This window comes from Balaenoptera ricei, chromosome 1, assembly GCF_028023285.1.
Source record: "Balaenoptera ricei isolate mBalRic1 chromosome 1, mBalRic1.hap2, whole genome shotgun sequence".
In the NCBI taxonomy this organism is placed as follows: Eukaryota; Metazoa; Chordata; class Mammalia; order Artiodactyla; family Balaenopteridae; genus Balaenoptera; species Balaenoptera ricei.
Window position 1 is genome coordinate 13,063,721 of NC_082639.1, and position 26,385 is coordinate 13,090,105.

General features: G+C 54.6%; 1 protein-coding gene across 3 annotated transcripts; it reads right to left on the reverse strand.

The window, feature by feature from the left end:
* Positions 1 to 301: 301 nt before the first annotated feature.
* RCC2 (regulator of chromosome condensation 2) lies at positions 302 to 26,153 on the reverse strand. 3 transcript variants are annotated; one of them, XM_059914750.1, is made up of 13 exons: positions 26,093 to 26,153; positions 24,662 to 24,947; positions 18,964 to 19,057; positions 15,814 to 15,957; positions 13,098 to 13,229; positions 12,641 to 12,729; positions 11,188 to 11,302; positions 9,093 to 9,259; positions 7,049 to 7,229; positions 6,648 to 6,753; positions 5,620 to 5,692; positions 3,543 to 3,620; positions 302 to 2,766 (listed from the first exon to the last, which is right to left on the reverse strand). In XM_059914750.1, exons 2-13 carry the CDS (start codon positions 24,938 to 24,940, stop codon positions 2,662 to 2,664), a joined length of 1,563 nt encoding a protein of 520 aa, XP_059770733.1. In that variant the 5' UTR covers positions 24,941 to 24,947; positions 26,093 to 26,153; the 3' UTR covers positions 302 to 2,661. The 3 variants fall into 3 exon arrangements, with proteins under 3 accessions (XP_059770733.1, XP_059770715.1, XP_059770724.1); XM_059914732.1 differs by having other exon boundaries at positions 25,985 to 26,143; XM_059914741.1 differs by lacking the exon at positions 26,093 to 26,153 and having other exon boundaries at positions 24,662 to 25,031.
* Positions 26,154 to 26,385: the final 232 nt, after the last annotated feature.

Below are 26,385 nucleotides of genomic sequence, written 5' to 3' on the forward strand. Positions count from 1 at the left end.
AGCCCTCTTCAGGTGCTTTCCCGCCTCATCCTCTCAAAGCCCCAGTGCGATGAATATGAAAAACTCCATGTTTTGAGTTGGGCCAATGGGGTGCTGAAGCCTCCCTGAGGGTCACACATCTCCAGGAACAGAGCTGGGAGCTCCACTCACCTCCCAACCCCAGCAGGGGTCAGGCCTAGAAGCTAAAACGACCCGCTCCCCTGGGGCCCAGAGTGGGAGCCTGGGCCGGGCTCACGCAAGAAGCCGTTGCGTGTTCTTACGTTCGTTCCGCTGAAAAAGAAGTGCAGAAGCCAAAACAGAGTAAACAATGATGTCGTTTATTTCAAATGTTTACTCCAAGAAATATATATATAAAAAAAGACAATTACAGCACTAAACCAGGCACCTTCGACCAAATCACAACCTCTCCTTGGACTCTCCCCTTCACGCTAAGCCTCCTCGTCCAGTCTCCTTCCTGAGCTGGAAGACACGTCTGGAGCCCGAAGGATCAGCGCACCCCAGCCCCGTGGCTGTGTCCCTTCCTCTGGGAGCCCAGGACCGTCTCCCCCCCACTCCTTGTTCTAAAGGATTTTCCCCCTTAGGAAGTTCATTTTAAAATTCTAAGCCCAAAGGAGTGATTGTGGGAGAGAAGAGGGCAGTCTCCACGTGGAAGGGACATCCCTTTCCTGCTCCAGTTCCTGGCAGGGGGCCCCAGAGCGGGCTGGCGGTGGGTTTCAGATGAGTCCACTTGAAGATTGAAGCCCCACTTGGCCAAGGGCAGCTCCTGCAAAGGCCAGGACCACCCAGGCTACTGCTCCCTTGACCCTCTCGGTGACTGCACCACCCAAGGGAGGCTGCAAGGGTACGAGGAGCGCGTGCGCCTAAGCCCATTCCAGGAGAGAGGTCTGTCAGGAAACCGAGGGGTTATATGCAGGGAAGCTTGAGTCAGCAATGGTAGTTGGGGGGTGATTTGGACAGATCAGGTTAGTTTAGCACAAGTTCTGAAGTTGCAGAAGCTTCTCCCCTGGACTATAAACACAGGACAGTTGAGACGAGCATGAAGTCAGACTAAATCTTAGAAAGAGGCAGGCCGGCCTCCTCCCGCGAGGCCTTGGGACTGGCCAGGACAGATACCGTTACGCGCCCTGCGAAGGCAGAAGCCCCTGTCAGGAGCGACAGGGCGGGGGGGACGAGTAGGGAAAAAAGCAACAACGACTAGATCATTTTTGGCATTTTAACATGGAGACAAAAGTGGTAACAATAGCAAAGCAAAAATTCATAATAAAAAAGACCAATATTTAACTTTCCCATCACCCAAGTCTCACACTGAAGTTCTATTCCCGTTTCCCCCATAAGCACCACTGAACTAAAAAATCTATTTTAAAGCACCCAAACCAGTCCAGACCCTCTCGAAACCAAGAGCCCCAGCCAGAGCTGTCGCCTCTCTTGGGTCCAAGCGAGAGGAGGGTTCCGGGAAAGGCACCTCATAACTCACGCAGCACGACGCCAGGGACGGGTTCGGGCACAGGGCACTTGGCGGGGAGCCGAGGTGGCAGTCACAGCCTCTGTGCTGACACGCAGGGAAGGGGACTTCTTCCGTGATCCCAACTATTTGGTTACACAGCCAAGCAAACGTGACTAGAGAGTTGGGTTAGCGGAACAGGAACCCGGGCCTCAGAAACAGACCGGGCCCCTTCCAGCAGGATCCAGCGGGGGGAAGGGGGTCGGAATAAAGACAGAAGCACAAAGGCGATAAAGGCTGGTACACAAAGGGCTGATCCTTCTTTGCAAGGACTCCAGAATGCACTTTTTACTGCTGGCTGGTCAATCTCTAATGGCGAGTGCTGGCGAGGCGGCCCCGGCTCAGAGGAGCCTTCGAGCCGGATCTGGAACCAGATACACTGTCCCCACATCTGCCCACCCCCCGAAGTCCCCACTGGTTCCACAATCACCTGATTTTCATTTGGACTTCTTTTACAGCTAAAGCAGGTATAAATGGCTAAACACAGATCCCCCACCAGGGGGGAAAACGGCAGGTTCTATTAATGTCGCGGCCAAAAGGCGGCGGGGGGCTTAGAAGCAGCCAAGGGGAGAAGCAGAACACACACGGCCTGAGCCGGGCTAGAAGGAAAAGCAGGAGAGAAGTGACCCAGATGCTTCCGAGCACACGGGCGCCATTCTGGATGGAGACTGACCACCAGGGACGGTCTTTGCCTAGATGCTGCTGGCCCCCACAGGGACATTTTTTTCTGAGCGTGTGGTGACTCCTCTCCCAGGTAGCACCCACTGGGCTCAATGCTAATCACAACCGGGAAGGGGTGTTTTTGACAAGTGTATGTAGGAGAGAGGGGTAAAAAAGGAAAACTTAAAAAAAAACAAAAAAACAAAAAACAAACCTAGATTGCTCAAAGTTTCTGCCTCTTTTGTAGGAATGGTAAGTCAACTATGAGCAAATATTTTAATTAATCATTAAGAGGGGGAAAAAAAAAACACTTTGGAAAGCATACAGAAAAGGTAGTTGACGTTGAATCACGTATAAAACGGAACCTCAGGGAGTCTTAACAAAAATGCACCTTCGGTCAACTTTTGCTTTTGACAATTCCTCGTTTGACTTCCCGTCCCAGTGCACGTGGAAATGACAGCTGCCGCGAGAGGTGTGGAGCTGGAGAGGCTCCGGGAGCATCAGAGGGTCCGGGGGTTGTACTCTGGCAGTTTCTTGATCTTCTCCTTCTCCGTCTCACTTTCGTCTCTCGCTATCACCAAGGAGTGTGAGTAACCCATGGCAACCTGGGGGACAAACCAGCGCTGGGTGGGCAAGGGTGCTTCGGCTAGGCAGAGTTTGGGGCCGACAAGCCCAAGGCAGACGGCGGGACACCAGGAAGCTGGGCTCGCCAACGGGGGTCAGTATAGAGGTCAAAACAAAGGCATCCTGAAAAGCTCAAAAAAGCCCTTTGCTGAGGACCACCAGTGTCAACGTGACCTGCCACCAGTGCCCTGCTAGCCTGCCTTCTGGGCTGCCCCGGGGAGACAAGGTGGAAGGAGGCCCCCCCAAGCAGTGTTTGGACGCCAACTGCCTGCAGAGGCTGCGGGGACTCGGGACCGTGCTCCCTGTTCCCTCCGCCTCTCTGGACCACAGCCCTGCCTTGTGCAAGGGCACAAGCCCCAGGTGCGTATCGGTGACAAGGGCTGGCAGTCTGGTGCGGCAACAGCAGAGGCCTCGCCCCACCAGCTGCCCACAGCCTAATGGTGTATAGAGGCTTGGGTGAAGGTACCAAGCCAACGTGAGTGATGCACTCGGCCTGGAGCAAATCTGCTATGGCTGGATCCTGGCCGGTGTCCCTCAGGGTGACAGCAGCCACGGGGCCTAGCCAGCACACCTCTGTGCCTTTCCCATCACCCAGCAGAAAACTCTAGCACGGGGCACAGGAAAGCTACCCAAGGAGATGTCAGATGAGGCTCAAGCCGGCTGCAAACAGCAGAAGGAGGGAGAGGCACGATTCGGCTCTGCTTTTCTCTCTGCTCCCGCGCCCCTGCTCCGCCCGGGCCCAGGGCTCCTCACTCACCTGCTCTGTGAAGATGCCGTCGAGCGTCTTCACCTCCTGAGCTGCAGTGGAAGACTTGGGCTTGTGATCCCCATAGCCCTGGTGAGGCAAACAGAGGGATGCTCACAGAACCTGGGTCACCAACACCAGTCAGAAAGAGGGAACCTCACCATGTGGCTGGACCGCCCACGGACCCGGAAGCCTCTGTGGCCGAGCCCCGCCGTCTCAGACCCAAAACCAGGCCCGGGCAGCAACAAGAATCCACAGGTGCCAGCAGGTGACCGGTTCCTAACCCCAGGCCCGAGACACTAAGATGTAAGCTATAGGGGTTTATGTGATAAGGACACCTTTTAGGGAGAGTCACTGGTCAGATGACACCATGGCCAGGGCAGGAAGAAATGGCAACTGCGGCCCTTCAGGGCCACCAGGTCACAAGGAGTGCTGGCTGTCCCCATCCCCACCTGTGTCCATGATTAGCAATGACTCCAGGACACCGGACATGGAAGGGACGGTCAAGGACTGCCTGGGGAACGGGGGCGGGGGGGGTGGGGGTGGGGGTTCTGTCACATGCTGTGGTGTGAAGATGGGCGATTTCAAGGTGGACAGGTCCCTCAGCTCAGCTCAAAGAGGGGCCCACATGGCAGGTGAGCTTCATCTGCCACCGGCTGAGTGCCACACCAACTCCTCACCCGAGAGGCTGCCCCCAAAGTCCCCCTCGTTCCCCTCTAGTCTCTAAATCGATACTCAGAGTCTATTTCTGATAGGCCCTAGGAACATCTGTCCTTCTCTAAGAACAACCCATAAAAACTGGGCAAGGGGGCTTCCCTGGTGGCGCAGTGGTTAAGAATCCGCCTGCCAAGGCAGGGGACACGGGTTCGAGCCCTGGTCCAGGAAGATCCCACATGCCGCAGAGCAACTGGGCCCGTGCGCCACAACTACTGAGCCTGCGCTCTAGAGCCTGCGAGCCACAACTACTGAGCTCGCGCGCCACAACGACTGAAGACCTCACGCCTAGAGCCTGTGCTCCGCCAACAAGAGAAGCCACCGCAATGAGTAGCCCCTGCTCGCCGCAACTAAAGAAAGCCCGTGTGCAGCAACAAAAGACCCAACGCAGTCAAAAATAAAATAAACAAATAAATTAAAAAAAAAAAACTGGGCCAGGTTCTCAGTCTCTTTCAAGCTTCCACATATGGGGCCACCTCTGAAGGGCCCCCCAGTGTCTGCGGCACGTGGGGTCCCCTCTGAAGCCACCGGACTGAAAGCGGGCGCACAGCTCCGAGGAAAAGGCGTGTTCAGGCCACCAGCCCTGGAGATGGCGCAGGGGGTCAAGAAGCACCCGCCTCCTTCCATCACCCCATCAGCTCCTACACATGAGAGCAGAGGGAAGGGAAAATAGGCCGAGTTCCCAGCAGGAAATAAAAGAGCCAGGCTGACGATCAAATTGCAGGTAGAACAGGCAGACCGTCAGGATGAGCTCCATAGCCCCGCTGTTCTTGATGAAGACTCACTACGCCCCAGAAGCTAAGAATCAGATGTTTGGTTGAGGCCAAAGGTGTGGGGGAATCCGAGGGCCATGGGTTCTAGTCACTCAAGTAACTGAGATTAAAAGCTGGAACACAGACAAACTTATTTGGGAAAAATAAGAGAAGAATGTCCCCAAAAGACCTAAGAGGCTGGAAACCAGAAAGATTCAATGCATGGTCACAACTGACCCCACCGTTTAAAAGGACAAGCTGTTCCTGTCGACTGAAATTCTCCTGGGGAGAGGGAAGAGAAACCACCCTCTTTCCTACTGACATCATCCCACAATTACGGTTTACAAAACATGAGGGGAAATGGGATCTGAAACTTCCCAATTTCAACTTAACAATGTGGACAGAAAGAACTTTCACAATTATTTGATAAGCAAAGGAACACTCATGAAACCTCAAGCGACCTAAACATCAGGGAATACCGCAGACCTTCGTGCAACAAGGAAACACACACACAAGCGAGCGCACGCACGCACACACACACACGCACCTTCCTCCTGCGAGCTTTCAGGGGTGGTTCAGGGAACCCAGAGCGGGCTCTGCCTCCGCCACGCGGACCAGCTTACCAGTTCCCCAAAGGTCGGCGACGGGCCCCAGCTGATCGTGCTCTCGTCCGCAGCCACGATGATGCTGCTCTTCCTGCAAACGGGCAGAGGCTGTCAGCGGCGGGCAGAGGCTGTCACCGCCGAGGGCAGAGGCTGTCACCGGCGGGCAGAGGCTGTCACCGGCGAGGGCGGCAGCCCAGCGCTGCACCTCAGCCACCCAGCAGCCCCGGGCACTTCCCGTGGGCTCCCTGCAGGGTGTGACCTACTAGCATTAACATCAAGCTGGTCCCACTAAAAACTCCATTCCAAACAACACAGCACAGGGCCAATGGGCTGCTTCTGAAGCCCAAATGCTGCCCCGCGCAGGCCCAAACTGCAGAAGCCCTTAGAGCCAGGAGCCTCGGGGCCCCAGATCTCCCCGCCCCACCCCACTCGGGCTCTAGGGCTCTTGGGGTGGGGGGGGGGTCACTTTTAGATGAACAAACACACTGGGAAAAGGAGAAGAGAACAAATCAGGATGAAGTGAGAGTTTATTCCAAAGGGGGCGGAACTTGCCAGATGACTTGGGCGGGGCTAGAGGTTTCAGATTAAAACCACACCGAACCCCCAACAACTACACTGTCATCTCCCCAAAACCTGGCAGGTGATGAACATTAGCAAACTCCTCATCAAGAGGTGCGACAGAGCTCAACGGGTGTCCTCAAAATAAACGGAAAATCACTGACCTGAGGATACTTTCTTGTTCCCGCTGTATCACAGTAACTAAAATTTCCTAACTAAATATGATTTGAACCTGCAATACGAACAGAGCACACCAAGCCTTCGAAGAACAAAACCCTCAGAAGCAGCAAAGCGAGTCACCTGTTCTAAGACCTCCCGACCCCTCTTGCCCAGAGCACAGACCCTCCCCCTCCTGACTCTAGAATTTGGTGCGCCCTATGCCCCATGGGAAGAGTGGAGCCCTCAAGGGACATGCACCTCCCGGGTGTGTCCAACATGCCGGGCACGGGGACAGACATCCCCACTAACCGCGAGACACAGCCACATACCCACAAGCCAGGCTCCGGATTCTCCAGCCGCAGAGGTCCTGCACGGCCTTCGGGTACATGGTGGACTCCCGGGACGTGTTGGTGGCCCCCCAGAAAAACAGACCACCTGGGAAAGACAAACGCGTCTCCATTGTCACCATCATCTCAAGAGCTGGATGCTCACCTCAGCAACATCAAAGGAGAAAGGGAAGAGGATCGGGACCCGCCAGGCACAGCGCTTGGCACCGGTGACCACAAGGAGCTCTGTCCGAAGAATCCGGGAGGTCGATGAAGTCAAGGTCCCTGGTCTTGAACAGGGCAAAGGTCACGGGACTCCCCACCAGAGCACACAGCCAGGGAGGGAAACCCGAGACTTGGCCCTGGATGCCTTCCTCCCGAGGCCCAGACGGGGAAGCACTGACCCACTTCGCTGACGGCAAAGGAGCAGGTGTAGCCAGCGTAGATCTGGGACGCCCCGCGTCCAGGGAAGTCAAACAGCTTCACCAGGCGCGGAACCATCTCGTCCTTCTGCTCGGCGTGGCCCAGCCGGCCGTAGCCCCCGAAGCCCCAGGAGAAGACGCGCTTCTGGGAGTCCAGGACCAGCTGCAGGAGAGAGAAAAGGCAGCGCTGGGACGGGGGACAAGTGGGGTGGCTGCCGTTCTGAGAGCCTGTGGCCAGGGCTGAGGGCAGAAGCACCCAAGATGACCCACACCGGCCTCGGACAGGGGAGGCGCCAGCAGCGGGTCCACGTGGCGAGGATGTTTGCTGTTTTCCCGGCCAGGGACACCATTTTCCATTCCTAACAAATTATTATTATTAAAGCCGCAAGTCTTCCCCTTTCCCTCATCGGAAGCACAAGGGTGATGTCTCCAGAGCAGGCCACTGCACTCCACTTCCTATTTCAATCCTGACTAAACTGCAGACAGAGCCCAGAGGGAAAGCCCCGCCCACCTTGGATTCTCCTTCAGGCGGGTTCACACAGGTGACCTCCACCTGGTCACAGGTGCAGTGTGCAGTGACATCTCAACAATTTAAAGTCCATCTTCTTACATGCACCCCTATGTTCACTGCAGCACTATTTACAATAGGCAAGACATGGAAACAACCTAAATGTCCATGGAAAGATGAATGGATAAAGAAAATGTGGCACATATACACAATGGAATACTACTCAGCCGTGAAAAAAAACCGAAATAATGCCATTTGCAGCAACATGGATGGACCCAGAGTGTATCATACTAAGTGAAGTAAGTCAGAAAGAGAAAGACAAATACCATATGATATCACTTATATGTGGAATGTAAAATGTGACACAAATGAACTTATTTACAGAACAGAAACAGATTCACAGACATAGAGAACTTATGGTTACCAAAGGGGAAGCAGGGAGGGGATAAATTAGGAGTTTGAGATTAGCAGATACACACTACTATACAGAAAACAGATAACCAACAAGGACCTAGCATATAGCACAGAGAACTATATTCAATATCCTGTAACAAATCATAACGGAAAAGAATATGAAAGAGAATATGTATAACTGAATCACTTTTGCTGTACACCAGAAACTAACACAACATTGTAAATCAACTATACTTCAATTAAAAAAATAAAAAATTTTAAAAATCCATCTTCTTTTCTTCACAGCATCCTTGATGTCTCATGTTTCAATCATGTGAATGTACAACTTATTAACATGATTTGACACCAGAGGCCTAAGTAAGATCTATTTCTCCTGACTACGCTGTATAAGGGAGAATCAGTTGTTGGACCTGAAGAGACTGAAAGCTCCCAGTCCTGAGGTCACTCAGCCAGTTGCCTGCACACAGGAGACCGACCTGTCTCTGAATTCTCAGCCCCAGCCCTGGTCCTTCAAGCGAGACGAGAACCAAGTCTGACTCTCAGGCATTTTCAGGCAAAATAACCACAGGAAGGCAACTAAGATAAAAAGATGAACATATAGGGACTTCGCTGGCGGTCCAGTGGTTAAGACTTCCAATGCAGCGGGCACGGGTTCAATCCCTGGTCGGGGAACTAAGATCCCACATGCCGAGCGGCCAAGAAAAAAAAAAAAAGACGCACATACAAAATTTTATTGCCGTTTATCTAGATTGACCTTTAAGGAAACACCCTTAATGACTGAATCTATTCAACACCCCGTCTGAGATATTGTCTACTGACCTGGAAAAACATCCGTGATGTTCTATTAGACAAAAGACAAAAGCAGAAAAACTCTTACTGTATGATCCCAACCCAAAGCGTCTGCACGTTCAGCTACATCTGTGGACGCCACGCAGAAGCAGTCAGGTGAGAATGACGCCCCGGGACAACTGAGGGTGTGAAGCCCTTGAGGAGGGCAGGATGTCGAGGGGGCCAGGGTCAGTTCCTGGCTTTGCAAAGCCAAGGGTCTCCACTGAGGTGACACCCTGGAAGCCAGAAGAAAGGCCAAAAACGCTCAAGGCTTACCGTGTGGTTAGCGCCGCAGGCCACATCCCGTACCACCACGTTCGGGACCGGCAGGATCTGGCCGTCTTTCGTCTTCTCGATGAAGATTGCCACTCGCCGGGGCACCAGCTCGCAGTCGTACTCTATCCGCTGCGCCCGGGCAATGAACTTGCCGTCCGAGTTGTGTCCTGCAGCGACCACAGGGCCGGCCGTCAGCAGCGGCCAGAGCACAGAGCACCTGCCCAGCCTGGCTGGGCAGGTCCTCGTGGGAACTCCTGTCAACCAAGGTAGTGTCCTCCAACCTGAGGCATGACCCAACTTGTGGGGCATAGAATCGGTGTTGTGGGTTGAAACGAGTTTTTTCTTTATTTGAAAAATGAATAGAACAGAGTAAGAAACACCCAAGGACACCATCTGTAAAGAGGACTTTTGTGAAAATTCTTTGCGAGTCTACGTTTGGGCTGGGCTGTGGCCAAAAAAGTGGGAAGCTCCAGATCCAAAGGAATGGTCTTATCTGTGCCCCACCTGGGGGCCTCAAGGAGCCCTGCATGGGCCGAGAACGGACAAAAAAGTTCAACCCACTTTCCCAGGCTTGCTTTTTTATGAATTACCAGTAACCTAATACATCATCGTGGTCGTTAAAGCAGAAACTCAATGTACGTTCTCGCCTCTGCCTTGCCTGACCCAGTAAACACGTCGTGGGAGCGAGCGCGGGGGCTAGTGCACGCTGGGGATGCACCTTCCGAGGTCAAGTTCTAATTCTGAAAAGGGATCTCTCTGGGTTTGGACAATCACACTGAAAACCGGTTTTAAAATAAGCTGGGAAGATTAACTGACTCTGTAGATATAAATCAAGCCAACTTCTCAAAATACCTTTAAACAAGCGTAAACCAAGCAAACGAGATTCGGTATAAAGTGCTGCAACGGGGACTAGTTCATGGTAACTGCTCACTAAATGTTAGCTGTCGTCATCATTGCCAAGGGCATTTCATTTCCCTGAAGGAAAATCCACCTGCTGCGACAAGCTGCCTGTCTGCAGATCTGGGGCAGCCACAGGCAGCAGGGGGGCTGCGCACGTTTCCAGAAGTAAACCAGAAACTTGCTTCCAGTGTTTTGACCGGGGCTGGGGACGGCACCAGGGCCTGTGGCCATGGAAACGGTCTCTCCAACAGTCTCTGGCAACTCCCTGGCAACCAAAGCTGAACGCACATGGGGCTGTTCTCTCTTATTCACTTCTGACTTAGGTATATTTAGTTTCACAAAGTCACTGTTCCCTGAAGTCTAAAGGCCAGCGAGATGCTCCTTGTTCTATTTATACTATCTTCCATCTGCCTGCTTTTAATGACGTGGAGACCCAGGCAACCCAGATCCAGGGGCTGCAGAGGATCCGGAGCAGCGTGAAACTCAGGCGCCAGCAGAGGGCGCCCACTCCTCACCTCCCACTTGGAAGGAGCTGGAAGGTGGGAAGACGCCAGAAAGGGAAAAAAAAAAAACCACTTCGGTGTCAGATGGGAAAAGAAAATGGAGACCTTGTAAAGTCAGGATGGAGAGTCATTTTCCACTCACTGAGAACTGAGGAGAACTACCTTCTGAGTTTTACTTTTCTACTCAATGAATAATAAGTAAATTTCATCCCTTCTGTTTAGGGATGAAAATCCGGAAGACAATCCCACTTTTACATGATATTGGGCTCTTCACGTGTATACCTGAAATAATGGCCCAGGCCGAGGTTTTCAAAACAACCTTACTCTTGTGTAATCTCCTCACTTTCAATGAAGGCAAATCTTTAAATATGAAAATGAATGAAGGTGGTTTGATTAAAAAAAAAAAAAAAAGCTTTGAAATCCCTTTATACAAAAATGAATTCCCAAATCAGAAGAAAAACCTTTGGCAGACTCAAGCCCTGACTTTCATTATGGCAAGTCACTGTCAGACGCCACAACCCCATGAATGACGACATGCTGGCCCACTAAACAGGACATCCACTTAATGGATCAAGGCTATTATCTGCAATCAATTACCCACATTTCTACCATGTGTGTGCAGCCCCACACTGACTTCTGGTTCTAAACATACAGTTAGATTACAGAGCTTTTAAAAAATGTACTTTGCATACCCAGCTGACCATATTCAGGGCACCCAAAGGAATAGAGGTTTCCTTTGCAGTCCATTATCATACTGAATTCAGCCCCACAGGCCATTTTGGTAATTGGCTGCCCGTTGTACATTATCTGAAAAGAAAAGACAGCAGACTTTTAGACATTTTTTTTTTTTTTAAATTGATAAAGTCTCTACCTCCCCACAGGTTGGTGTGAAACAATTACTAGGCTACAAAGGACTTCTAATGGACCCAACAACGCTGAAGGCAAAGGCTTAGAATGTATGTAAAGAAACACCTCCCAGCACAGAGTCAGTTCAGACAAGCAAATCATGTCCCCGGGTCTTTGTAACCCTCAAAATGCACAACGCTGTGCCTCACACATCCTGGTGCCCAGCGAATGCTGAATTCAACTGACTGGCGTGGGCACGAAGGTGTCAGAAAACAGAACTAATCACATGTAGTTCCCAAATCCCACTCTAGTCACTAGTTTTGATGTCACGCAACTTTAAAAAGAAAAGCTTTTATAAGCGCTATTGCCAACCAGTAAAATGAACTGTTTTACACTCTCTTTTACTACTGTAAGAGCCGCTTGCTAATTAGCCTTAATTGAAGGTGTGAAGAAGAAATATAATGGTTCGAAATTAGGAACTTGGAAGACAGCAAAGGCCCTGAGTAATTTAACATGGGATTTGGAAACAAATCTGAGAAAGTGCTTAGAAGACTTGCTATTGCAAACTAATCAGTCTGGGAAAGCCAGACTGGAGGAACTGGAGGGCGTGAAGTACCGACATCGCGGGAAATCGCGGGGAAAGGCGATGCGGCGGGGGAGGGCATGCTGAGTCCCGGGCTCTGTCCGGCCCCGGCTCACTCTGGAAACCGTCACGTTCCGCTGCAGAGCAAGTGGCTAACAAAACAGCAACACCTTGAAAATCCTCCAGACTACAGGTACGTTTGGCCAAGGTCAAGGTCTCTTTTTAAGACCAAGAAACCCAAGTCCCTTCCCTCGTCAGACACTCGCTGTAGCATCCTGCTGCCTTATGTCAGGAGTTCACTTTTTAGGTATAAATCCCACTCCTCCAAACGACTCCAAAGTTTCTGAGGAATAAGAGACGACCGACCTCCTATTTGTGTTCTAAGTACCTGGCCGGTGACTTGTTACAAAGTCAAAACTCAGAGTATTCTCAGATAAAGACCAATCACATCCATGTAACAATTCTCACTTTGGAATAGAACAGGCTTCAAACAGGCCTCTGGAACAAATTATTTCAATCGGAATGAAAAACTGCTTCCAGGATGTTCTTCAACTGTGACCATCTACTAAACCTGACCCACTCAAAGCATCGAGATCCTGCTTTTACAAGGGACCCAGTAACTCAAACAATGGAGAGGAATGTCTGATCTCACCCCAGAAAATCCAACCCCAAAGCAACGAGAAACAAAGGCCCTGAAGGCGGAGGAGGGCGGGCACCTGTGCGGGGCTGGGCACAGCGTCCGTCTGGTTGCCGAGGCCCAGCTGCCCCATCTTGTTCTCCCCAAACGCAAACACGGAGCCCGTTTCTGGAAGGAAAGAACAACATTCATCACCAGAGGGAAAATACTGCTGAGTATTCGGAACTAGACTTGGAATCAAAGGCTCTAAAATAATAAAAACAGCTCCTTTGCCAGGAAGAATGCAAGTGAGACAATTCTCCAAAACGGGGTGGGGCGGAGACCTCAGAGCAGACCCACTCCCCAGCAGAGACCCTCCCGCCGTCCCGGCCACTGGTGCCCGTGGGCGAGGCTCCCGATGCCTCAAGCAGCTGCCCACCAGGCTCCCTGGGCATCTTTCTGATCGTGACCATGGGTCACGGGGGCAGCCCCACCCCCTGCCCCAGGTGGACCATTTGGCCTCTGACCCCATTTTGAGGGAAGCGGCCCTTCCTTACCTGTCAAGGCCAAGGTGTGGTTCCGCCCACACGCCGCGGACACGATCACCTCGTGGCTGAGCCCCTCGATGAGTCTGGGGGCTTCAACTCTCTTGGTGTCGCCATGGCCCAGCTGGCCCTTCTCATTTCGCCCTGCGGGTCAGGAGCAGGATAGATAAAGCGGGGAGGAGGAGAGAGGGCGGCCGGAGCAGCTGCCGGGCGAGGCTGGGTCTCCCAGAAGGCGCCCTCCAAACCCACAAGCCCAGCGCCGGGGGACAGCAAGCCCGGCTCCGCAGGCAATGCCAGCCTTAAGGCTGCCGGTGGGGTCGGGTGACTAGATGAGATACGCAGGGCTGTCCCCAGAGTCGCCTCGGCGTGCAGCTGCCGGCCACCACCTCACCTGCTCTGACCCTCGTTTCTGGGGCAGTGGCTGGGACAGATCGGAGCACTTTCGCCAGCTCTCTGCCCCCGAGGGAAATGGAAGAAAGCCAGGTTCAACCTGGATGGCACACACGAGCGGATGAGCTCAGGGAAGCTCACAGCTCTCAGTTCTCACCGCACCTGCCAGACGCCAATTCCTTCATTTGCTTCACTCTGAGGTATTTTAAGACGGTAACACCTGCCTCACAGGAGTCTGATTCCCTCAGTGCCCCAGGCGTCTACCGTGGACCCTGTATTTCTCTCCTTCTCTCTAAGCCCACCTCCCACGGACCAGCCTTCGCAGGACCCTTAGCCACGTGAACCCCAGCGACGGCCAAAGGCCAGGCCTGCTCTGAACACAGGCCCTCCCCGGCCACTGGCCGACCTCCAGCTCTGGGGCTGCGCTGGCGTGGCATCGGGGGGGGGGGGGGGGGGGGGGGGAGAGTGCGGGTGCCGGAGGCCGAGACCTGCCAGGCCCTCTGCCCCACACAGCCCTGCGGCTCAAAGCAGGTGTGGAGAGCTGGGGGGCCGAAGGCTGGCCCCCCTAAACCGTACCTAGTTTTCAACACAGGCTACAAGGGTTCCAAACTCAGCACCTCAGTGGGCCTCTCCCAGGTCCCTCTAAGAGAAGAACCACACTTGTAACCGAACATTTCGGGAGATTTTATGGGGCCAGAAAGCCAGGCAATTCGGAAAGCGGGGGAGGTTTCCACATCCTTCCCCAACAATGAACTTTGACCTTGCAGTCGTGAAAGAGGGGGAGCAGAGCCACAAAGATGAGCCTCAACTGTCCTGGATGGGACTCGAGAAAGGGTGACCAGCTGCCGTTACTACAGGAAAACCGTCCTCAGGCTTTGATTATGGTGCTCCAGCAGGACAGGCGGACACCAGCTTCTAGTGGAAACTGCCCAGGTTCACTGTGAAAGGCACGAACGAGCACCGGATGCGGTTTTTCGGCTCGAGAGGCCCAGGTGGTCGGCGGGTGCAGACCCCGTGAATTCCGGGCTGCAGCACTGATGCTCTCGGGCCCTGGACTGGGCCCTGAGCCTGCCGGGGACTCACTGTGGACTCGTGACACTCCCAGTGTCTCATCCCCCCTACAGCGGCGAGTCTGCTCATGGGACATGTCTTTGTTCTGGGGCAGGGCAGACGCACAGCTTTTAGAATCATTCCCTGCCCAGGGGGTCAGCAGAGGGGACGTTTTTAGAAGCAACACGGAAGTGACATTCAGTAGAGAGATCAGAAAGAGGACACCTGAAGTTGGGAACCCTGACGTGGGAGGCTGTGTTCAGTGCTGGCGTAGTGAGCCGGAGGGGGTTTTGGGGGAGGGACACAACCCCGTGCCAACTGGGAGCAAACGAAAATCGTGGCAATGTCAGCGTGTCACTAAGAAACTACGAAGTTTAAATTTGGGCCAGACACACTTGTTAGCTTTTTTTTCACCAGAATTACAAAATTAGCAGAGTGCAGGGAAGACAACAGATGTTAATGTATTTGGACTTTGGTACAGCCACTCATGAAATTGCAAAAAAAAGGTTCAAACAGCCCGAAATAAAAATGCAGTCTTATGGACCCAAAGCTAGCCAAAGGGCCAGAAACAAAGGGTGAGGACAAACGCCAACACCCCCTGCGGGAAGAAGAGTCCAGGAGCCAGCAGAGGGTGTGGGGGAAACTGAGCCCCAGCCAGGACCTGTGTGAAGGATCTGGAAGAGGAAACAGGGCAGACGGTGTGGAAGCACTCTGCAAGGGACCCTGAAAGGGAAGGGAGGCTAAAAGACAAGAACAGCGCCCCCCAGCACCCAGGCGAGGGAGTCCAGCGGCAGGGCAAGCAGATCACCTTGGAAATAGCAAGCTCAACTCTCTGGGGCAATGGAACAGGAAACAGAGGAACAAGACTGCATAGACTCGGGCTGGTGTCACCACGTGGCAGATGTAAAAGCTGGTGGCATTTAAAGTGGCAAGAACAGAGGTCTACGTCACACTGTGCTGTGTGCTGGGGGGACAGCACACCTAAAATAGGAATTCAATACTAGGCACACCTCGACATCAGATCCAGAGTCAGTCAGAACGTTCGGGAAAAGGCTGCCTAAAGAGGATTCAGAGAAATCGGGGGTTACGTACAGACCAAAACCTGGCAGAAGAGGGGAGGAGGTGATGTGTTCACGGGGCACAGACTAGCTGGGCATCAGGAAGCGAGGAAACGCACAGCAAGCAGCACAGCCCCGGAGGGCGGACGAGGGTCTCCCCCCAGGGGTGGAGGAAGGGAGCCCACCCGCGGGCCACGCCACGGGACTCGCCGCGTCCCTGTGGTACTTACCCCAGCTCCAAAGCTTCCCTTCCGTGGTGATGAGGAGGCTGTGGGCGGCGCATGACCCCGACACCACCGTCCGTACCCGGACCCCGGAAAGGCACCCATACCTGTGGGGCCCCCATAAGTTCTGACCGAGGTTGCGGTAGGCGGCTGCAAAGGCAAAGGGAACACACGTCAAACAGTCGCAGAGCCCTGGTGGGTGCTGAGAGCTGCCCCAGTGTCACCAGCCAGAGGGCCGACCCCCCAACTCCCCACGTAAAGCACACCCTCGGGGGCCCCTGGGGCAGCGCACCAGCGGTGTGGACCCGTCAGTGGCCATCTGAACAGACACTGCTCCACCTCCGTCTCTGGCCCGAACCCACCTGCCGAATGTGCCAAAAAGCCGGTGGCCGGAAAGCAGGTGCCACCGCCTCTGCCCTGCAGCCCCGCCGGGCTCGGGACTGACCCAGAAGAGCAGGTAGCAGACCCCCAGTCTCCCTCACCCTCCCGACAGCTCCCTCCCGGCCCTCTACCTGGGGGTGGGGAGAGGCTGGGGGCCTGCAGCCACGAGGCTCTCTTGGGGGCCAACCCCGAGCCTGCACCCCTTCATGCCATCTTTCTCAGGGGTCCCATCATGCTGGCCGAGTCATGACCCCTAGCTCCGCCCGTGTATTTGCTCCCACGGAAGGCCCTTCCCTGCCCCCTGCCTCTGTTCTTTGCACCTCAGGTCAAACACCCCTTGCTCTGGGAAGCCTTCCTTGCCCGCATCCCCCTTTCAACTCGTTGCTTTCTGGACCCCGGCGCCCTGTGAATCCTGTCACAGCACTTATCCTACTGAGTTCACATGCCTCCCACCCTGAGGGCCAGGGCCTCCCCGTGCCTGGGGCAGGGCACTGGGAACCATTCAAGGGCATGGGGGCGAGGAGAGACAGCGGCCTCCATCACACCCGCCACTTCACCTTGTTAGTGGACAGGGCGTGGCCAATTTGGGGCTTAATTTCCTCAACTTGGGGCCCTCAAGGACAGAAAAACGAGCCCATTTTTAGGTCCGTGGTGACTATTATGAAATGCTAGCTGCTGCCGAAATCAACTGTGTCAGACTGACCTGAACGGACTGAGAGGTCAACTTCTCCATCAAGTACCTGGCTCCACGCGAAAGTCTGTAAAACTGTTCCCGCCCATCCCCACCCTGCCCGCACCCCACCAGCAGAGGGTGCCGGGCGCGGCCTCTCGTTTAACTACCTGGGGCGGGTCAGGCAAGCGAGGGAAGTTCCCCACCATGATTCAGGGCACCCCTGAGCTTCTCCACCTGAAGACGCTCCTCTACCACTGAAAGGTGAAAGAAGACCCAGCAATTTCCTGGGAAAGAGCAAACCAGAAACGACAGCCTTCACACCTATGCTAACGTCTGCTCATCACGGTGGCATGACTGCCGTGTGCCGTGCTTGTGGACAACACGCGGTGCCAGGAGGCGCCAGGGGACACCACGGCTGACCCAGAGTGGCTAAGTGGACCCCCTCACAGATGAGTAGATGGTCTGATCTGCCAAAGCATCTTCCCTGCATGAGCTCCACGAATGTCAGTGCCCAAGACGTCATCAGCTCATGAGAGGCAGGGATTCTCGGGGCCTCCCAAGGAACCTTCTTCAGAGGGATCCTAGTCATACGAAATGCAGAGCAGCAGTCCCGGGCCACTCGGCCTGCCTGGAGGTCGTTAATGCCCAGGGCCTGGTCCCAGTCAGAGATGGAGCACAAAATCACTGTGTTATCTTGAAAACGAAGGAGGCTGCTGACTTTATGAGATCCAGTGACGCGTACCCAAGAGCCGATGGGCTCTCAGAAGGAAGGCAGCTTCGAGAATGGGAGGGACTGGGAAAGGTGAGGGCGGGAGGGGAAATCCTTCTTCCCTTCATGTTTGGCACCCGTGGGAAAACAAATTCTCCCTCCCTTCCCATTATGTCTACTGGCAAGTTCACGGAGAGCCGAAAGACACTGAAAGACTTTAAAATGTTTGTTTAATGACATAAAACTTCATTCAGAGGGAGAAACATCTGGGAAGCAAAGGTGGGCCTCGGAGAAGACAAAAAGGCACTCTTAAAATGAGCCCAAGTGGGGCAAAATTCCTTCAACTCGAGGCAGCCCTGCTCTGCCATGGGTTCCCCTCTGGAATCTACTTCCCGCTTGGGGCCTGAGTGTCTCTAATTGCAACTGGACCACTCATTTACAGAACAGCTTGGAGAAACAATGCGACACCTGCGCCAGGGCCGGCAGGGAGACTGATGTTATCAGGAGAGGTTCCAGGTGACACCAGCCATCAGGCAGCTTAGGCTGAGAGCTTGGTCCTGAAGGCTGGGCACTTTCCCCAACAGGAAGAAAATGGCTCAAACCCATTTCTAACTCATCTGGACCCTGAGTGCCGCTGAAACCCCGCCCGCTGTTTTCATGGAATAAGATGATCTCCACTGCCCATCCTGAGGCCGCAGGGAGTGTCAGCGTGCAAATATTTGTTCACCGGGCAATGCTGGAAAGTACTTTGGGAATTTTTCCAAATGAAATCAAGAAGCCATAAAATATGGCAAAGTACCAGCCTTACTTCTCTTGGATGGGCCAGTATTCTCCTGAGAAAAGACACCAATTTTCTAAAAACATTTGGGAACTAAGATACTTCTTAGGATTTCCCTGCTTCCCCCACTCCAGACTGCTACTTGCTCTGTCAAACCAGTTCCCGCAACAATTTGGCAGTTTGCAAGGAAACGTGGACTCTTCTGAAATGTCTAACAAGTCCGCCATCTGACACGTGACAAAAATCAAGGACATTTTGACATTCCACAGCACCAGCCTCTTCATTTTAATGAAAGTAAGTGACATGAGAAGATGGGAAAAAAGTGTCGAGGTTTATTTGAGGCTACTACTTAGATTTTTCTGTTTAATCTCAACGGAATTTTCAAAAGCAGAGTTGTACCCAAGTGAGAGACTTGCCCAAGACCCGGGTTCAAATCCAGCCCCATCACTAGAGTGGCTGTGTGGCCCTGGGCAAATCACTTGGCCTCTCTGAGCGCTTCCGTAAAGAGAATACCTACCTGGCGGACAGTCACCAGAATCACACTGGACACCTAGCACACAGGAAGCACTCAATCAACAGTAGCGTCTTCTATTCTTTAGAAATTGTTTCTCATACCTTGTTGCTTAGGCACTTCTTTTCGACCAATCAAGTCCCAGTTGGTTGCCCCAAAAATCAAAAGCTGCCCTTTGCACTTAGACCCTTCAAGTTTCTACAGAGACAAAGAGAGAGGGAGAAAGAATTAGCTTGTAACGCTGCTTCTAGCTTCCCAAATCTGTCCAACGACAGCAGGAAACAAAATAATTCATTGTTAACGCTCTCCCTCAGCGGTTCACACAGCAGACAGAGGGAGCTGAAATAAGCACCACCTCGCCAGCCCCTTCCATACGTGGAATCCCGAACCTGCCCCTGCAGCTCATTGGTTAAGCCCAGGTCGTTTTAATCCTTTCTCTTTAAAAACATCTTTGGCAAAACCCTACAAAAGAAGCCAAATGCTATTCCTCCCCTCCGCTCTGCAGACTGCCTTGTACAGGTATTTGCAATAGGCCTGCTGCGTCACACAGGGAGTGAATGTTAAAACTGCTGTCCTCGGGGCCAAGGCTGCATCTTCCCACTGCAAGCCCAGCATACCACACGTGGACCTGAAGGCTTTGGGGCCCTGGGGCATCTCTGCACAGAGATCACATCGGTCGACTTTCCTATCCTCCCCGTGCACTGCCCTCGCTGCCAGGAGCCTTCCGCGGGGAAAACAGCAGAGCCCCGTGTTCATTCCTCCACTGGAGGGAGGAAGACCCACGGGGGGCTGGCGGATCTGACGGGGCAGCCTCCGATGGGCTCGTCCTCACTGCTGGCCGAGAGCCAGGGGACTGATGGCCAGCGGCCCCGCCAGTATAACTCAGTCCCCATCCTCCATCACTAGGGCCACATGCTCTCACTGTCACAGGGGGAGCATGTACTACTTAAAAAGGCCACTGTCCGATTCCGGGTGGCACTCGTCCTGTGCTCAGCCCTTCCCTTCGATTCTGAGATGCCCAGTACACTCTTTAAAGTCGACTGTTAGTCAAAGATCCACTTCTGAAGGCTCCACTTAGTTCCACACAGGCAAGGGAAGCAGTAACTTCCCGTTCTGCTTTCATCCTTTACATCATCAGCATCCCAGGACGTTAAAAGCAAAGAAAGAGTTTTCCTTCGGTTTACAGAAGCATTCTTGGAAGGCTTTGAGGAAAAAAAGGCCACACAGCTGCAAATCCAGTCATTCTAACCCCTACACAGTGACTGCCCTGGCGGTACGTTCTGGCAGCCTAGTACATGCATGTGTAAGAGGAACACATCCTCATAGGGGGGATTCCGTTTCTTAGGGAACTCTGGGCAACCCAAACCCGATGTCACGGGCACACACACACACACACACACACACACACACACACACACACACACACCCCACCCCCGGTCCCGTCATGCTCGCCCGCTCGGCCACGAGTACAGGGCTGGAGGCAGACGGTCCATCTACAGGGCGCGCCCACGGTCAGCATGCAAAGGGGCGACAAAGCAGTCAGGGCTGGAGGATGACTTCGCCACATTTCAATTATTCAGAGAATGACCTTAATCGGGGTAGTCCAACCCCACGGCACCCAGACTCCAATTACTTGAATGGGAGCCGAGTTTCCCCTGGTTATCTCCCCTTCTTTGTTTAACTGGCGAGCCTGGCTGGAACATTCTACAGGTCTACTGCAGGAGACAAATAGCATCAGGGGATTGTCAAGTTCCCAGTGGAAGGAGCAGCCCTGGGTCTCTGCCCACAATACTGACTTGCTCTCCACTATTCCTCAGGTCTGCGTGGAGGGGCAGCAGAGACTCAGAATGGACCAAAGCACCGTGGGATGAGCTACCAGGCCAGATGGTGGGGAGAGGACACCGGAATAGCCGTGACCTCAGGCCAGGCCACCCCCCCCCCGGCCCCTAGGTGGGCAGAGACGGTTAAACCACTCCACACCAAGGTGCGCGCAGCACAGCAGCAGGTCAGAAGTGCTGCTGGCTGCTGCGGGACCTGCAGCTCTGCCAGAACTAGCTGCCATCACCCTGGGCATGAGCAGGGTCTCCTTTGTGACCTGGAGATGCCAGCACCTGCACAAGTGAACAAGGGTTTATGTGTACTGGCCCATCGAGCCAGCGGAGCATTTATACAAAACCCCAAGCCTTCTGACACAAGGTAAACACCTTGTGGGAAACCTTGATCAACTGGTCAATTGTGTTTCCTCCAGTGACAGTGGTCCAAGGAGGGTGGTAAGCCGTACCTTAACTGTGTTTTTATGTCATGGGCCTCATTTCCTCACACGTTAGATGTCATCATCTATATAACTCTTTGCTGTAGGCTGCTTATAATTCAATTCTTCCCTCCACCTTATATGAAATAAAAAATTCAAGTAAGGACCAGAACTCCTAACACCCACTTAAAAATCACAGCCATGGGCTTCCCTGGTGGTGCAGTGGTTAAGAATCCACCTGCCAATGCAGGGGATACGGGGTCGAGCCCTGGTCCGGGAAGATCCCATGTGCCGCGGAGCAACTAAGCCCATGCACCACAACTACTGAGCCTGCGCTCTAGAGCCCGCATGCCACAACTACTGAGCGCACGTGCCACAACTACTGAAGCCCGCGCACCAGAGCCCGTGCTCCGCGACAAGAGAAGCTGCCGCAATGAGAAGCCTGCGCACTGCAACAAAGAGTAGCCCCGGCTCGACGCAACCAGAGAAAGCCCACACGCAGCAATGAAGACCCAACGCGGCCAAAAATGAATAAATAAATAAAATTAAAAAAAACACAGCCCATGTCCCTCTTTGTCACAGAGCTGAACCCACCCACAGGTGGGAGAGACCCCGGATGCGGGGGGCTCCATCCAGAGAAACCCCAGGGACAGCTGCCAGGGCTGTGAGCACCAGAGGTTATGGGACCCTCCCAGGTGTAACCTGGGCTTCACCGATGGGCCAAGAGGTTGTTTTCTGGATGAAATCAGCAGACATGCTGCCCATGTCTAAATATCATGTGGCAGAAAAGCTGGGAGAACAGTCTCCCAACAGGATGGGTGAATTTCGCTGGCTGGGACACACGCACCGACCTTCTTCAATCAACAAAATGGGGTTTCTGGTCCAAAGCGATTTTTGAATTACTGCCCAAGTGCAAGGAGCATGTTTACGAGGCTGAGAGTGAATCGTTAACATACATCCATTTAGAAGGCTGCCACTCTCCGTGGAGGGAAGACCACTCAGAGAAAGGGCCGCAATGACTACTCCCTAGTGGGCTATCAACTAAGACAGGCTTCAAGCTCAGTTTTCAATTGTATTTATTTGGTCCTTTCAGACAGGACAGAGTTGTCTCAGGGTCCACAAAACCTGAGCAACCCAACACTAGAAGAACTACAAAGACCTGGACAGCTTGTGACACTCACCTGTCTTCTAGGAGTCAGCCAAGGCTGCTCGCTTTACCTACAGCGTTATGAAGTTCACAGGGAATTCCGGCTGCATCAACCCTAGAGGGTCGTAAAATGCTCATCTGATACAACTACACGGAAACCTTGTAGGTCCTTGGAGAGAGCATTTTCCGAGACTGAAATCCTAAGAATGTTTTATAAAAATACACAGCTTTTTCTCAAGGCAACTCTGTCCCTCAACCATACAAGTATTTGGGGTTCATCTTTCACAAGCCCAACATCTGCCGCTTTGAGGTAACTGAAGGCAACACGGCTTCAGACAACTCATGGCAGCTGCTCTCATACAAACCTCCTTCCAACAGCCCTGAACAGCAGCGAGGCTTGCGAAATTCTCAGTAAAAATTCTCTTTCTGAAAAGAGCTGGGGACGGCTGCTGGCCTGTGGCAGCAGACAGGATTCTCAGGACTGCTTCCCAGGCGCTTCCCCTGGAGTCTAGGAACCTGGGACCAGGGATACACCCAGGACTGGGGGCAATGCCCACCTAGGGCAAGGCATTGGGAACGCAGTGGGACAGCCTGGGCCTGGCCTTGACCCTGGACCAACGGATGCTAAAAGTGAAAATGACTTAAAGCTTGAGGTGTGCACTTTCCATGAAGCACAGAACAGCATCCTTCGTTGGACCCTCAGTCTCCTGATGGTGTGCTGGCCAGTCCACTGCACATGCTCTCTCTCTGTGACTACCTCCTTGGGTGAATCTCAGCATCACGGTAAGAATCTTTTACTTCCTGATAACAAAACTCATTACTCTAAAAGGTTGACTGGAAACACTCGAGAGACAATGTAGCAGAGGCAGAGCCCAGCTGACCTTTCTTTTCAGTTCCCTCCTAACACCAGGATTGGAGGGAAAATGTCTGGAGTCCCGCACAGAAGATCACATTTGTTAAAGGAAAACAGTCCCTGCGCTCCCTTTTCTCAATACTGTGGCCATGGCCCTGGCCTGGTCCCCAACCCCAGGTGACACGTTTCAGTGATACAGGCTCTCCTTAACATCACCCTCCTCCACCATCTAACACGTTGGCCCTTTCCACTGAGATGGCAGTTACAAAGCCATCTCCACATGAACAATTTGCAGAGGCGTTAAGGATGACATCAGAAAAAAACCCTGAGCCCAGTGGAAATCTAGCTCCATGTGATATTGGGCTGGTCCCTTAGACTCTGTGCCCCAGTTTTCGCACCTATAAAGTGGACCTAGAAGTGCAATTATTTTTAACCATTTAAATACTGCCTGAACTCCCCTGGGGGAAATCACGCTGGTACGGACTGAGAAAAGGATCCCTCCAGACCGTGAGACTCTAGACCCTAAGTGCAAGTTCTTACTCTTTTGGAGCTATCTGAGCAACTGGTGAAAGCTTTGACCCTCTCCCTAAACACAAGTCCCACACTAAACCCGTGGGGTTTGAGCATCACTGACCCCACGTGAGATCTCTGGCTCCGCAGGGTTTTGCAGGCATATAAATTGGTCACGATCTTAATGAAGATTTGAAGGCCCAACTCTAATGAGCAAATTGAAGCCCACTCAGACTACGGGGGTTTGTGGGGGGCGCTGCACAGAGACCACACCAAGCGCCCGTTCCTTCAGACCACAATCGACGAACAAAGCCCAAACACCTCTGGGGGTGTGGGGGCCCTTCCCGACCTCCAGGGGGAGGGCTCTCCAGAGCATGCGCCCTCGCACCCTCCCCCGGCGCCCGCCACCCCCGCCTCCCCAGCGGCGCGAGACGGCGCAGGGCCGCACGGGGCATGCGCGGCTGCCGCCAAGCCCCGCCCCCCCGGAGCGCCGGAGCCGAGGCGGCGGGAACCTCAAAGCCCCGGCGTGAACCGCCGCTCCCGCAGCGCGCCGGCAGCCCCCTCCCCCGCGGTGCCGGGGCCGACCGGCGGCCGCAGGGGGCCAGGGGCGACCGAGGACACGCTGCGCCGCGCCCCGGGCCCGGTGCGCGCCTCCCCTCTTCCGGCCGCAGACAACTTGCAAAAGTCTCCCTTCCCGGGGCGGGAGGGGGAGGGGAGGCGGAGGGAGTCGGCTCGAGCGGCGCCGGGGGCGGGGCCATGACCCCCTCGCGCGGGCCGGCGCGGGCTCCCGCTGCCCCTCCCCCGGCGGGGGGCCCGGGGCGCGCGCCCCAACGGCCAACGGCCGCGTGGGTGGGCGGCGGCGGCGGCGGGGTCGGGTAGGCCCCGGCCCGCGCCCGCCCCCGCCCCGCGCCCTTTTGTTATGCGGCGGCGGCGATGATTCAGCCCGCGGCCTGCGCCGGCCCCGCCGCCCCCGGTCAGGACGCGCGCGGTGACGTGCCGCGGCCCTTGCCCCCCGGCCCCCAGCCCCGGCCCCGCACTCACGACGCGCTCCTTGGTATGCTCAGGCTCGGTGATGACCACGGCCGCGCCGCCCGCCTTGGCTGCCGCCGGCCGCGCCGCGCGCTTGCCCCCTCCGGGGGCCCCGTCGAGCTCCAGGCCGTCCTCGTCGCCGCTGCTACCGCCGCCGCTGCTGCTGCTGCAGCGCTCGGGCCGCTCGCGCTTCCTACCGGCCGGGCCACCGCGCTTCCTGGGCCCGGCACGGGCCGTGCCGTTGCCCGAGCTCGGCTCCTCCCAGGCCGCCGCCGCCTTCTTCCTGGGCATGGTCGCGCTGGAGGAGACACGGGGCAGCGGCGCACAATGGACGGGTTATAAACTGCGCGGGGGGAGGGGAGCCAGCCGAGCCACCGGCCTCCACTTCCTCCCCTGCCCTCCCCAAAGTGGCGGCCGCGGGGTGGGCGGAGAGGGGGCGAGCCGGGAGGAAATCGCGCCCCTCCCGGGCCCCGGCGCGCCTCCTCCGGGGAATCCCGCACGGGAGTCCAGGTCCCCGACTGCAATCCGCTCAGGAAAAGAAAAAAATGGAGACCCCCCCCCCCGGGCCCATCCTCAAGTTAGGTTTGCCTACATCGCATCATAATTGCAGCCAGGTCCCCAAAAAAGTAAAGGGAAAGAAAAGGGAAGTCTCTGATCTCCGAGGCTTTAATTAGAGAAGGCTTTGGGACACTTCAAAGACCCCCTTTTGGCACCCCGGTGAAGGAACTCCCCCCTCCGCGGCGGCCCCACCTGCTGCTTTTGTCTCCGCACCCCCCTCCCCAAGCCCACTCAAACGCAGTTCTCTCCACCCCCCGCCTGAGTCCCCAGTTCCGCTCCAGCCTGGGGGTTCCGACCTCGGGCTCTAATTAGCCGAATCCCTTAGGGTTGGCTGCCCCCCACGGAAGGGTGCGGTGGGTGGTGGCGCAAATAAAGCCGGCCCCCGGCCCCAAACACCTGCTCGCACAGACACGAAAAATAAAAACTTTAATGGTGCCCGACACTCTCCCGGCCCCTCCCCGAGCGTGCGGCTCAGCCGATCCTTCCGATCCCGGCTGCAAAGTGCCCGGCTCCGCCGCTACTTTCCCCCAGCGTCCCTGCGCCTTCGTCCTGTCTGCTTTTTTTTTTTTTTTGATTGATTTTTAACAATGGGATCTCTGTCTGTCTCCGATTAAACCACGTGGATCCGCCTTCCTTCCCCTTTTTATTCATTCAATTCCCCCAACCTCCCCCAGGTTTTTTTTCTTTTTTTTCTTTTTTTACCTTTTCTCCTCTTTTAAAAAAAACTTTCCCAGACCCCGCAAACTGATCATTGTCGATTTCATTTTCAGCCCCTACCTGCGTGGAGTGATGAGAAACCGGAGAGAAAAAGGAAGAGGAGAGACTAAAAGACGAACCGAAGCGCTTTTTTTTCCCCAGCCCAGACGAGGGCTCCAGCCCACTCACCAGATACACTTAAAATGTAAATACAAGCTTCCAGAACAAATGCTACAACACAAAACAGAAACACATGTGCTGCCGGGCGGCAAGCGAGCGCGCGACGGGGCCGGCGGCGCGGGTCCCGGGGCGCCCGCGCCCCCTGCCGGCCGGCGGACCCGGCGGCGGCCCGGCCCCCGCCCTCGCCCGCGGGGCAGCCCGGCCCACCGAAGCCTGCGCTGGGCGCCACGCCGCCAGCCTTCACTCCCCGGTCCTGCGCGTTTCGTAGGCGGCGCAGCACGTCCTGCGCGTCAGAGATTACT